Below are 14,009 nucleotides of genomic sequence, written 5' to 3'. Positions count from 1 at the left end.
GGATTGGTAGTCCCTGGACATCTGGAGAACCAATTTGGCCCAGCCCTGCTGTCCGGGATTGCCACAAGTCAGCTGTGACTCGACGAAGCTGTCTACCACCCTGCCTAAACTGATGGCCCCTACCAAAATTAACAGCTATTGATCACTGCAATATACCGTGCAAAACATTCTACAGGTAAAATCTTGTGAACACTGCAGCCTATATATGCTAGCAATACAGCCCATTATGCAAAAAAATACAACAGGCTGTGGGAAACTTGATGCTCAGAAGAAAGGTGGACATGTTAGGACAGGGGTAGTCAAACCGTGGCCCTCCCGATGTCAATGGACTACAATTCCCATGAGCCCCTGCCAGCGAATGCTTCTCTCCACAGCCTCGGGAGAATGCGGGGAAGACACCACCAATCAGCTGAGCTGCTCAGCTGTTTGGTGGGTCTAAGTGCTGGGGGAGCTTACAGCTGTGTGTGTTGAGGGGCGTGAGGCCTAGCATCCTGCCCCACCCCTGCCCCCAGCAGCCCCTGCTTCAAGAGGTGAGTCATCAGCACCACAGCTTACGATGATGCCTTTACGGCTGCCACAGGGCATGTCTACGTTACGCGTGAGGGCAAATGCACAGGGTGAACAGGTCTCCGCTTCTTGTTGAACAAATGAGCTTTATGCTCTCAAGTCAACCTCAATCCAGTGTGTTTTCTTACAGGCCTGCCGTGTGGACAGGGTAAAATGCTTTGTTTCCGAGTGCCTCAAGAGGTGAACGGAGGGACAGTGGATCGGGCCACCCAAGCGCCAAGTCCGGCTACCCTCACTCGCTATCGACGGGGTGCCTGACCAAACCAAAATACAAAGGTCCCGACGGGAAGGAACGGAGCTGGGGGGCTGCTATGAAATAAAGGACTTCCTGCATCCGAAATACCAGACGCCGCCAGGTGTGCCTTGGTGGTCGCGGTTAGGGCTTGGCCGGGCTGCTCTCAGCCTCCTTTCTGAGGTGGGCTTTCCTCTCCAAGTTCAGGCTTGTGAGGGACTCGTGTCTTGCAGCGGCCTGCAGGGGAAAAGCAGAGGGGACCCATGAGGCACATGCGCAACGGCAGCCCTTCAGCTCCACACGCAGGAGGTGTGCTGACGCCACTGAGCACTTCACCAATATGCCTTTTTAATTCATGGAGAAGAGCTGGGGGCTTCGACACCCCACTTCTCACTACCTGAAGGAGTTCCAAAGCAGCTTCCAATCCCCTTCCCTCCCTCTCCTCACCACAGATGCCCTGTGAGGTGGGTGAGGCCGAGAGAGCTCTGAGAGAATTGAGACTGGCCCAAGTTCACCCAGCTGCCGGCATGTGGAGGAGGCATGGGGAATCAAACCCAGATCTCCTAATTAGAGGCTGCTCCTCTTAACCAGAACATCACGCTGGTCATTGCAACTTGTTGTCTCCTGCCTTTTGCTGTGTGTTGGTTTTTGCAGCCACAGACCCACAGACCCACTGGAATGCCTGGGAAGGTCCTGGCAGAAGTAAGAACTCAATGGGATTCTCCTCCGGAGCCTGCTTCATCTGCTGGCTTAGATTCCCCCGTCCTCCTCCATGCAGTCTGCTGGGTGACCTTGGGCCAATCACAGTTCTCTCATAACTCCCTCAGGCTCACCTGCCTCACAGGGTGTCCATTGTGCGGAGAGGGAGGGAGGGACGGAGGGCAATGGCCAGCCCCTCTGGGACACATGAGGCCTGCTGAGTGTCCTTGGGCCAACCCCAGTTCTCTCAGGACTCTCTCAGTCCCACCTCCCTTACAAGGTGACTGTTGAGGAGAGAGGAAGGGAAAGTGGTTGTAAGCCACTTAAGGCAGAGAAAAGCGGGGAATAAAAAACAACTCCTCTTCTTCAAAGCCCAGTCTCCTAGCTGCTGCATTGTGCAAGCTCTCTAGACAAAGAGGCACATTTCCTCCCGCAAAAGGAATAATGCTTATACTTTAATATGGCACTGCATTTCGGGCTTCTTACTGCCCTCAAATACACTCCAAAGAACGTCTTGGAACAGTGAAAATTGCACCCGAAAGGGAAGTCCTGTCCCTCTTGGTCTTTTTGAACTCACCCGTTTTCCAAAAATAACAATGCCCAGGCAGCCCAGAACGACCGAGATCATCATCAGGTAGCTGATCTGCACTCGGATCTTGTTCCTCGCACTGGAGATCACTTCAGGCCTGAAAAAAGAGCCCCCCAACAACGTCACTCCAACGAGACACATGGCCGCACGTGAGCAGCTACGACGTTTGCGTCGCCTTCTCCGTCCTGGCCCCGACCTGGTGGAGGGAGCTCCCAGGAGAGCTGGCGGCCCTGCAGGAGCTTTGGGTGTTCCGCAGGACCTCAAGACGGAGCTCTTCCGCCAGGCCGACGGTTGAGGCCGGGGTAGTGAGGGAGATCGGTTTGGGATCCCCGCCCCCCGTGTTAGACATTAGTTAGTGGTAGTCAAACTGCGGCCCTCCAGATGTCCATGGACTACAATTCCCATGAGCCCCTGCTAGCATTCCCTTGTAGGGGCTCATGGGAATTGTAGTCCATGGACATCTGGAGGGCCGCAGTTAGGCCATTACGATCTTGGCCCCTCTTTCCACCCCTCACTAGAGATCGGTCGGCGGATGGATGATGGAGAAATTCCGCCATGTAAGTGCCAGTTTTTTTCTATGATTCTGTCCTGTTTTTAATGGCGTTTTATTGCGTGCTTTATTGGACACTTTGTAACCTGCCATGAGCCGGTGTTGGGAGTGGCGGGAAATAAATTTAATAATAATAATAATAATAATAATAATAATAATAATAATAATAATAGAATAATCTTGCACTGAAGGAGGCCTATGACTGATGCACTGACTCTATCAGGCTTTCTCAACCAGGGTTGCCCACAGGTGATACAGACCAATGTGCTAGGGGGGGCCCTCAGCCTTGTGGCCTCCCCCCTTCCCCTTTCAGAAATGGAGACCTTTGAGGGGGGGCCGAACATGGGCACTTACGGCAAGATTTCTGGGATGTCTTCTGCTTTCTTGAAACGGCCCGTCCATAACAAAGTCTTCTTGTCCCAGTCGGTGGGCTTGTACCCTGGGATTCGGAAGCCAGGGCCTGCAGAAGGTGTGGGGCAGAAAAGGGGTCGCCTGAGTCACGCTGAGTGGGGCACTGCCGAAGCACCAGGGCCACAGCTGCCGCATGGGCTTCGGATGGAATACTTAAATACTAAACTTCCCTGGTTCTGAAGCCACACAGATCAATAAAAACGTCAAAAGCAATGAACCGCCTCCTCCTAATTTTCGCCTTTCTAGGGTGGAGGGGCCTTAGGCTGTGGTATAGGTTCTCCAGAAGCAGAGCTGGTTTTTGCACCCCGCTTTTGACTCCCCGAATGTGTTCCCAAAGCAGCTGACAATCAGTATTCCCTTCTCCCAAAAATACAGGCCCCTCCTGCGACGTAGGTAAGTCTGAGAGAGCTCTGGCAGAATTTCCCGGTGAGAACAGCTCTAATGGGATGGTGACTAGTTCAAGGTCACCCAGCTGGCTGCACAGGGAGGAGGAGCAGGGAATCAAACCTGCTGCAGTTAACTATGGTGCCAGGCTGGCTCCAGCAGGCAGGTGGAACAGCTCAGCTTTGCAGGCCCTCGAGAACTATTTAGCCTTTCTCTAGCCTTTCTCAACTTTTCCACTGTTGGGAAACCTCTGAAACATTCTTCAAGCTTCAAGAAACCCCATAAATGGCGCAATTGTGCAGAATTGTGCAGAATATGGTTGGGAAGCACGCCCACCCGGGGCCCCTTCCCACCACTCCAGGCCCATCATTGGCCTTTCTGGGAGGGGATGGGTGGGTCAGCCTGACCATGTCTGGTCATAATTTTAAAAAATATGTGAAAAGTTAATGAACTGCCTCCCATTCAAGAGACCCTTCCAGGGATGTCAAGGAAGCCCGGGTTGAAAGGCACCAGGCCGCGGACCGCAGGTTGGGGACCACTGTCCCAAAGCAGTGGTCCCCAACCTGCGAGCCGCGGCCCGGTGCCGGGCCACGAAGGCCATGGCGCCGGGCCGCGGATCCCTCTCCCCCCCCCCGCAGTAAAGGGAGGGCGGGCAGAGGGAATCAGGGCCGGGCCGCGGGTGCAGCCGGATGCGTGGGCGCGGCACCCGGGCGCGGCACCCGGGCGCGGCACCCAGGCGCGGCCCGATGCGTGGGCGCGGCCCGCGGCCCGATGCCCTGCCGGTCCCCAACCTCAGAAAGGTTGGGGACCACTGTCCTAAAGCATCCAAGAAAAGTGTGTATCCAACCTTTGCTTGAAGACTGCCAGTGAGGGGGCGCTCACCACCTCCTTAGGCAGCCTATTCCACTGCTGAACTACTCTGACTGTGAAAAACCTTTTCCTGATATCTAGCCTATATCGTTGTACTTGAAGTTTAAACCCATTACTGCCTGTCCTTTCCTCTGCAGCCAGCAGAAACAGCATCCTGCCCTCCTCCAAGTGACAACCTTTCAAACACTTAAAGAGGGCTATCATGTCCCCTCTCAACCTCCTTTTCTCCAGGCTGAACATTCCCAAGTCCCTCAACCTATCTTCATAGGGCTTGGTCCCTTGGCCCCAGATCATCCTCGTCGCTCTCCTCTGTACCCTTTCAATTTTATCGACGTCCTTCTTGAAGTGAGGCCTCCAGAACTGCACACAGTACTCCAGGTGTGGTCTGACCAGTGCCGTATACAATGGGACGATGACATCTTGTGATTTTGATGTGATGCCCCTGTTGATACAGCCCAAAATGGCATTTGCCTTTTTTACCGCTGCATCACACTGCCTGCTCATGTTTAGTTTACAGTCCACAAGTACCCCAAGGTCTCGTTCACACACAGTTACCTAGAAGCACTCTTTCAATTTATCCATATAAAAGTTGGTTTTTATATGCCGCTTTTCTCTCCCCGAAGGAGTCTCAAAGTGGCTTCCAGTCGCCTTCCCTTTCCTCTCCCCACAACAGGCACCCTGTGAGGGAGGGGAGGCTGAGAGAGCCCAGGGATTCCTTCTCGGTCAGAGCAGCTTTCTCAGTGCTATGGGGAGCTCAAGGTCCCCCAGCTGGCTGTGTGTTGAGGAGCAGGGAATTAAACCCAACTCACCAGATTAGAAGCCACCACTCTTATTCAAGGAGGGGTAACTGGCATCTCCATTGATGTTTACAGGGATTGTTCCCTTAGAGAAACCTCTCAAGAAACCAGTCAGATGGTTGACTGGGAAGGCTTTCATTAAGGGACAAAAAGGGGGTACAGCGCACACAAAACACACTGAAAAGCACACGCAAGGGTTGCTAAGGAGGATTCAGGGAGGAAAGTGGAGAAGTTATTTCAGGAAAGGTTATATTATCAGTCTCAAGGTCTGCAGAAGCAGCAAAACGACCAGCAATTACCAGGCAAGAGGGGAGGCAGGACCACAAGGCCATGGGTGCGCACGGAGACCGTCATGGAGCAGAATGCCCCTTGATATCGGACAAGGTATTACCGGGGCAGTCAGATATCCAAAACAATCCCTTGGATGTGTTTGCCAAGGCTGAACGATGATCCAGGAGAAGTGTAATGGGTCTACCAGGAGTTGAACCATAAAGGTAAAGGTATCCCCTGTGCAATCCCCTGAGTCATGTCTGACCCTTGGGGTGATGCCCTCTAGCGTTTTCATGGCAGACTCAATACGGGGTGGTTTGCCAGTGCCTTCCCCAGTCATTACCATTTACCCCCCAGCAAGCTGGGTCCTCAAAACGCTCGAGGGCGTCACCCCCAGAGTTGAACCATAGTTATAAATTGTTCTTTATGGCCCTTGGTTTACCGGACAGGAGAGCTACAGGTTTGCAGAATTGTGTTAAATGTCTAATTAGGATAAATGGGTGAGGAAGGAGCCTGACGGGGTTAACTGGCAGGTTCTTTCCAACCCGACTGTCCTAAGTTCTGTGGGGAGGGAAGAGGGTTGCTAGCGGGCCAGCCGTTCCCACTCATACTAAACTGCATCATCCGGACTGGCTCTGGCTTCCACCCATTTTACGCCACTTTGGCCTAGGCAGTGTATTGCTTATGATATCTGAGACGATATTCAAGGAAGAGTGCATGGTTTTCTATCTGTAAATTGCTCCTCATTGAAAGGGGGGGATCTGCCTACTAATACCACCACTCTAGGGTCATGCTCTAGGGTCCTCTTCGGCTGCCTGGCCCCAGAATGGCTCAGATGGCTGTCACCGGGGAAGGGCCTTCTCAGAGTGCGGAATGCACTCTCGGATAATGACCGTGTGTGCTTTCCGCAAGACCAAGTCCTTTTGGTTGGCCTTTGAAGTAGAATCGTTGAGTGGGTTGCTTTCTTAGTGGCCGGGTGCGGGCAACATATACTTCAAGAGTTCATTTAATAGTGCATTTGTCATCTAAGCTACTTTTAACTCGGACAGTCTTCATGTAAGCTGCCGCTATGCCCTTTGGGGGAGTGGCAAATAAAAAAAGTCTAATCCTTATCCATTGCTGTTCCTCTATATATTTGGAAAACAGCCTGGGTGGGTAAAACATGTCTTGCTGTCCAAGTTGGAATAGGGCCAATCAGCCCTGCCCCTGCAGCTCCCGCCCTCCATCCCTGGACTTTGGCCTCTTTGCTCTCAGACGCACCTCAGTGCAGGTAAGGGGAGAGGGCCCTGGGCAAAGGGTCCTTCTGGAGGGCCTGCTAACGAGGGCCTCCCGGCCTGCTGCCTGCCTGCTAAGGAGCTCTGTCCAGGGCCTCCTCACGAGCTGCCCAGCCCCCACCCGACCCACTTGATCCGGCTGCCAGCTGCCGCCCAAGGCCACCTTAAGCTGCCTGGCCAGGGGAGGGACCCTTTCAAGGCCCGTTCTTATGGGCTTTGAAGCTAGTAAACACATAAAAGAAACTTGGACGTGACCTTGGTCCAGTCACACCTTCTTACCTTTAACCCAGTTTGCAGGGTTATTGCGAGGATAAAACAGCAGGAGAACAATGCTTTAGGCAAGGGATAGCCAAACTGTGGCTCTCCAGATGTCCACAGACTACAATTCCCATGAGCCCCTGGGAACTTCAGTCCGTGGACATCTGAAGAGCCACAGTTTGGGCACCCCTGCTTTAAGCCATGTTGGATTCCCATTTAATCAATACGTATCTGCATAAAACCACCTGAAGTTCCCTCCAGGATAGATCAAACAGCTTGAGCACCAGAGTGCCAACCAACTTGGGGGAGGGGGGGCGGTCTTTTTTAAAAGGGGGAGAGTAGGCAGGGGGATATCCAAGACTAGCAGGCATGGTCACTTTTAGCCCGCTGTATGCCCTTAATAACTGCCAGCAATGTAACAACGGAAAGACAAAGCTTGAGATTGCAAAAGAGGCCTTTAAAGGCCATTTCCGCCTGGAGAGACGTGACGCGATCTCCAGCTGTACTCTTTTGGGAATTGGAGAGGGTTTTATTCTTTTATGAGAGAGAAGGGATTTCATTGGATGGGAAAGGCTGATAACATTCCCAGAGCAGCTCCTGAGTCTTCCCACTGTATTATTATTATTTTTAAGGCATACTTGTTAACTCTTTGCTGCGGGGATCTAGCCACCCTTCACAGTTGACCAAAAACTCGGAAGGCTTTTGGTGCTGATCCCAGACTTTGAAGGGCACCGTTCGGGTTAGGTCCGTACTGTTTGTCACCCAGGAAAACCGCTATTTCCCCCCACCCAGCAGGTCTCTGCATCGCAGGAGCGATTCGTGGTGCCCAGCAGGGGGTCAGTACTTGGACGGGGGACCAGCATGGAAGGCTCTGCAGGGGGAAGCAACGGGGAGCTGCCTCTGCTTCTCACTCGCTTTGAGAAATATTTTCCAGGGCTGCCATGAGCCAGTTGCCGCTTGGCAATGCATTGAGTGCAGGGGCCTCCGATGGGACTCATTCCGTGTGGCCAGCCTGGTGCAGGGGTCAAGAGCAGCAGCTTCCAATCTGGGGGCTTCTAAGGCATGGCACCCCTCCAAGATCCCAAGTTCTTTGGAGTCTGCTCAGACATTACAATCACACCAACCAGATCTTGCTGGGCCGCCATCCTTATGTACAGTCGCAGCCGAGGTCCGCCAATCCCAGCCCGGAGCGTTCTATTTAAAAGGAATGAACTTTTCCCAAACCAGAACGCTGCAGCTTGCAAGGTCGTTTAAACGACTGACCTTGGGGGAGTGTGGCGGGGGGTAGAGAGGCTTAGTATGTCAACGCGGTTAATGGCAACTTTGCAACAAGCTGTTATCAAGCTGTTACCAGCCTGCAGCTGAAATCCTATATGCCACAGGTGGGCAAACTGTGGCTCTCCGGATGTCCATGGACTACAATTCCCATGAGCTCATGGGAATTGTAGTCTATGGACATCCGGAGAGCCACAGTTTGCCCACCCCTGCACAGTAAGTTGGGTTGTGTCCGCCCCCCACCCCTGCCCCCAGCAAGACTGCCTTCAGAGCAAGCTCGGCCCTATGTGTTTCCTCAAGAGCAATTTATGGGGTCTTACCCGAGGGCTTTGGAGCTCCACCTTCCGGGGGTTTCGTGCACAGCCTCCTGCTGGCCTGCCAACGTGTCGCTTTAGTCATCCGCACAACACAAAAAGCATTTCGGTCCAAAAGCCTAACAATGTTACCTAGAGGGGAAAAGCATACATAGGTTTTGTTGGGGGTCAGGGGCGGCTTATAAAAATGCCAGCCCTGCAGAACAGGGATTGTGATCTCAGATCACAGACTAGAAACAGGGAGGGGAGCCCCAGTGGGAAATTTTGGAGGTGGAGGCAGGGAGGGATCTTAGTGGGGTGCAATGCCTTAGAAGCCCCCCTCCCAAGCAGCCCCTTCCTCCAGAGGAACTGATCTCGGCATCCAGAACACCAGGGGCAATTTGGTGAGATCTCCAGGCCCCACCTGGAGGCTGGCAACACTAGGAAGGAGAGAGAATCTGCACTGCAAGCAAAGACCACCAAATTATTTACATGCAAAAGATGACCCGGTTTCAAGGGGGTGGCAGGTGACAGTGGATGAGCAATCGGGATGTGAGTGTACTGTGTAGTGCAGGGGGTTGGACTAGATGACCCAGGAGGTCCCTTGCAACTCCAGGATTCTAATCCTCAGCACCAGGAATTCTGGCAACAGGAAAGCTCCTGGGACAACCCCAAGACTGCCTTTGGGGCGGAGGCGAAGGTGAACCTTAGGAACCCAGGAGAGGGTAGTCAGGTCTCCCCTGGACACCTGCAAGGGGTGGGATGTGGGGCAGGGGTACTGGATACAGGTTGGGAAACTCCTGGAGATTTAGGGATGGTGCTGGGGGGGGGAATGACTCCCCAAATGGGGTTCAAGGCCTTAGAGCCCACCCCGCAATGCTTCCATTTCCTGCTGGGGAACTGATCTCTGCAGCTTGCAGAGCTGGAATTCCGGGGGATCCCCAGGTCCCCCCTGGAGCCTGGCATCCCTCCCTCTGGCTGCCTGGAAGCTTCACGCGGGTCCTCGTAAGACACGCGTTCAAACCCCAGTCCTGGGCCGCGCAGCTTGCCGGGTACCCCCGGGCCAGTCTCTCTTCCGCGCCCGTAGAGCCTCCTCTACCTCGCAGGGTCGTCGTGCGCACGGAGGGCGAGCCCTTCCGCCGCCCGGAGCGAGCGCCCGGCCGGCGGGCAGGAGTCGAAGGGGCTCCGCCGGGAGTTACTCGGGAGGAAGCCCCTGAGCCTGGGGGGGGGGCGTGCGGGGCGGGGTTGCCAACTCCGGGCGGCGCCTTGCATGCAAGCCCCCTGCGCTCTCCCGGGGAAGGGCCGGCCAGGGCTGACCACTCACCGCCGCCTGCAGCCCCCGCCATGGCCGCGCCGGGATCGCCGAGCAGGAGCGGGAGGGGGAGGAGCAGGAGGGGGCGGGGCCAAGGCTCGGGGGCGGGGCTACGGCGGGGCGGGCCCAGGGAGGAGGGCGGGGTGCCAGCCTCCAGGCGGGAGCGGGGGGTGCTCGGTCCCCCCCCCCGGAAAGGGGGCCCTCTTGGGCCTTGCGCTCCACCCGGGGCCCCTGTTCTCCCCGGGCTCCCTCCCAAGTGGGATCCCCCGGAATCGCAGCTCCTCTCCGGTTCCCCTCTCGGCAGGGACCGTCGGAGCCGGCTGCGGGGGCTGCGGGGCTCAGGGGGGCGGGGAGGGAGGAGGTGTCAGCCGGGGATCGGGGCCACCCCGCCGCGCCTGCCCAAGGGCGCCCCTCCGCCGAGGCCGGCCAGCCCCCAGCAGCCCCAGGGCCCGTCCCTCTCGGGAGAGGCTGCCGCACTGGCTCTGCTGGCCGCCCTGGCCCCTCAGCCCCCCCTCCGGCCCCTGCAGCCCCTGCAGCCCCCTCCCCCCCCCGCTCCGCGTCTGGCCGGCCGCGGCGGTCCCAGGGCAGGGGGCTCAGGGGCATGGGCAGTGTGGCCTGGGCAGGGGGGCCGGGGAGGAGCTGCCCTAAGCGAGCTGTGGCCCCTTGCCCCTCCGCTCTTTCCCCGCCCGCGGGCACGGCCGCCCAGCCCGGGCAGGCTCAGTTGACACGAGACCCGCCCGGGCGGAAGCCTCGACCACAGGGCTGCCCCCAGGCCCAGCCCAGGCCCTCCGGCAGGCCCAGAGCGCTCAGGGGCTGAGTCTCCTTGACGCACACCCAGTGAGGGGCTCAAAGAAATCTTTGCTGGGCTTAAAGGTGCTCTTGGACTCTGGTTTTGTGGTTATAACAACCGCTACTCCCAGCTGAAGTTGAAGACAGGGACATTGATGGCCCTTGAAAAAGCTACGGAAACACGTTCAAGGTGAAGGTCTCCCCTGTGCAAGCACCGAGTCATGTCGGCCAGGGCGACCTTGGGCTACTCGTTCTCACAGAGCAGTCCCGTCAGAGCTGTTTCAGCCCCACCTCCCTCACAGGGTGGCTGTTCTGCGGAGAGGAAGGGAAAGGTGATTGGAAGCTGCTTTGAGCCTCCTTTGGGCAGTGAAAGGTAAAGGTCTCCCCTGTGCAAGCACCGAGTCATGTCTGACCCTTGGGGTGACGCCCTGCAGCGTTTTCTTGGCAGACTCAATACGGGGTGGTTTGCCAGTGCCTTCCCCAGTCATGACCGTTCACCCCCCAGCAAGCAAGCTGGGTACTCATTTTACCGACCTCGGAAGGATGGGAGGCTGAGTCAACCCTGAGCCGGCTGCTGGGATCGAACTCCCAGCCTCATGGGCAGAGGTTCAGACTGCATGACTGCTGCCTTACCACTCTGCGCCACAAGAGGCTCTTACAGAAACATGTTAGGATTTGTTTAATATTCTGGACTACTGAAGTCTGAAGACTCCATAGAAATCTGTTCATTATACTGTAATTTGATACTGGTATCCCAAGCACCCTATTCCTTGCCTTGTGTCTGGTCCTTCTCTGTGTCCTACCTCTCCTATTTCACCACCCAATCGGCTGCAGGATGCACCCAGCCTAGCCTTCCGCCTTCTGCCTTCCTAATGAGGGTGTCTAAGGTGCAAGCAAAGGCGCTTGGCTTAGCACACCTGACAGGTGAAACATGATATAGATTATATAGATTTGTGGAACACAATTGAGAACACAAATACAGAATTTGTGGAGCACACTTTAGCCACAGTCTATGGTTTATTTTTAGGTCAGGCAGAATGTATCTTGAATGTTGGCTGCTGTGGCACTATGTGTATAGTTATTTCTTTGTCTCTCAAAGTAACCTTGAGTTTGTCAAAAGCAGATAGCTCCTGAATGTAGCATCTCTCCATATAAAGGAATGTATTCTTTGAAACAAAGAGCGAGAAAATTGTAATAAGATATATAGCCATCTGTGATAGGTCAGATTGTACGCCCTTCATCGTCGACCTGATTGGTCAAAGGGACAGTGAGGGAGTGAGCGTCAGGATGCCTCATGATGACGTATCAAGGTCTTAAAAATGAGCTGCACTGATGCAGACTTCAGAGAATGCACCAATTAGCTTTCTCTCCATGCTTGCAAACATGTATCCTAAATAAATCCTCTTGCTGCTTAGCTGTCTTTGTTGTGGTCTTGTAAATTTTACACTGCAATGTCCATAACAAACATACGCTGCACCTAAGGAGGCTGCAAAGGAGGAAACCAGGAGCCAGTGGGCTTTGTGGGAGAACTCGAAACTGCTTCTTTAAAAAGTCCACAGCATCTATAGCAGGGATGCCCAGCCAGGGGTTCGTGGACCCGTGGGGGTCTGTGGGAGCTTCAGAAGGGGTCTGTGGCCTTTCCCCTCCTGCCTTAATGGACTCTGCCACAAGCTATGGAATTGTCTGCTTCCATTTCTCCAATCCCCCCCTTCTGAGCCTGAGTTCTCTTGTGGCTTCTGTGCCTGCACACCTTGAACTGCCTCCTGTTCCCCTGAAGACTGACTGTTAAAGCAGGTGGTGATGGCCCTTCTGGGGGAGTGGCAGGTGTGGCAGGGGGTGTGGATGGCTGGCGTCACTTTCAGGGCTCCCCAAAGGCTGAAAGATTATTTCAGGGGCTCCTCTACAGTCAAAAGGTTGAAAATGGCTGCTCCATAGGGATGTGACGTATACTGCGGTTGGTTTGTGCTTCCTGAAATTATATTTGCATTAAATGCAGTGCCTTGCTTTTGAACACCCAACAGACAGAAGTCATTTTTCTCTGCTGTGCAGAAGGAACATAGCCCATTCCTTTGGTTTTCCAGTTAAAACAACAGAAGGCTCTTTAATATAAATTGCTAAAGCCTATACTGCTGTTAGTTTCTCTTCTAAGAGTGGTAATGCTGTTTCAAAACTTGTTTTAGTACATCCAAATATATACTAAACAATATGTGATATTGCTCTTCCTTGCAGACCCACGGAAGTGCTGATTGCCACTGTGGGATGGTAGATGAATTCCCTCCAGACCCGGCTGGTTACTGGAGATTTTTGGAGGGGGGGGGGATCAAGTGGGCATGCAATTTGGGGTCACTGTGGGTGGGCAGGTAGTTGTGAGTGTCATGCATTGTGCATGGGGTTGGACCAGATGACCCTGGAGGTCCCTTCCGATGCTAAAATTCTGTGAATAATGTCTTCAAACCAGCACTACTAATCAAGACGCAAGCAGGAGATTCTGTTTAAGGAGGTTGACCCCAAATAAAATGGCAACAATGGTCACAGCAGTATGTTAAGCATCTTTTGCTTATACAGTCTCTACACACGGATCTTTCACACAAAATCATCATACTATAGTTTATTTCATTATTTCAAGACTTATATATCGCCCCTCTCAGTAAATCTGTCTTGTGGTGGTTTACATATATAGATTAAATAGATTCATACAACAATAATCAGTTAAAAAGCTAAAACAATTTTATATCACTAATCAGTGGTCGCTGGCAGGGCCAGATCCTATAGGACGGCCTTGACCTGTTGCCCAGCCCCTACATTCTGGTTCACCCTCTCTTGCATGTTTCCCCAGATACAGTTTACAAGCTGTGCATTGTTCTTCCCCCATAGTTGCAGTTTTGGCTACCATCAAGCAGAGCTTGTGGCCTTGTTATGTTCTGCCTAACTGATGCACTTCTCTCATGTGTGTTTGCTGACTTTTCACTAGTTTAAACTTTACAATCAAGTAAGCACACTCTAAACTGAAATGGATTAAAAATGGCTTCACTCTGGTCTGTCAGCCCCAGGCCAGAGCCGCCTGCAGATGGTTTGCCTTTAGGGTTGCCAGCTCTGGGTTGGTGAGTCCCAAGCGACGCCGGGGCTGGGAGGCGGGGGATTTGGGTCAGAGAGGGGCCTCAGCGGAGTGCTATGGAGCAGCCGGAGGCTGGCATCCCTCTTTGCCATTGCCTGCCTTGGGAGGTGGGCTCCATAGCATTATACTCCCCGCCCGAAATCCCAAAGTCTCCCGACCCGGAGCTGGCAACCCTCTCCCCAGCCCAGGATCCCGCGTGCAGCCGACCACGCGCGCACATTCCTGACCCCACTTCGCCGCAGCCAATCAGGGACGAGAAAGCTCCGCCCCCTCACGCAGGCCCCGCCCCCCACGCCACCCTCGTCTCCCGGATGTTCCGTTTCC

At 54.3% G+C, this 14,009-nt stretch overlaps 1 protein-coding gene across 1 annotated transcript; it reads right to left on the bottom strand.

Moving 5' to 3' along the window:
• Nucleotides 1-633: 633 nt before the first annotated feature.
• On the bottom strand, nt 634-10,125 carry FAM162A (family with sequence similarity 162 member A). The gene is made up of 5 exons (XM_077346331.1): nt 9,794-10,125; nt 8,497-8,622; nt 2,992-3,097; nt 2,076-2,184; nt 634-1,036 (listed from the first exon to the last, which is right to left on the bottom strand). Exons 1-5 carry the CDS (start codon nt 9,813-9,815, stop codon nt 944-946), a joined length of 456 nt encoding a protein of 151 aa, XP_077202446.1. The 5' UTR covers nt 9,816-10,125; the 3' UTR covers nt 634-943.
• Nucleotides 10,126-14,009: the final 3,884 nt, after the last annotated feature.

This window comes from Paroedura picta, chromosome 7 (genome assembly GCF_049243985.1).
Source record: "Paroedura picta isolate Pp20150507F chromosome 7, Ppicta_v3.0, whole genome shotgun sequence".
Classification (NCBI taxonomy): Eukaryota; Metazoa; Chordata; class Lepidosauria; order Squamata; family Gekkonidae; genus Paroedura; species Paroedura picta.
Note: the sequence above shows the minus strand (reverse complement) of the source record. Positions and strands in the feature narration are given on the sequence as shown.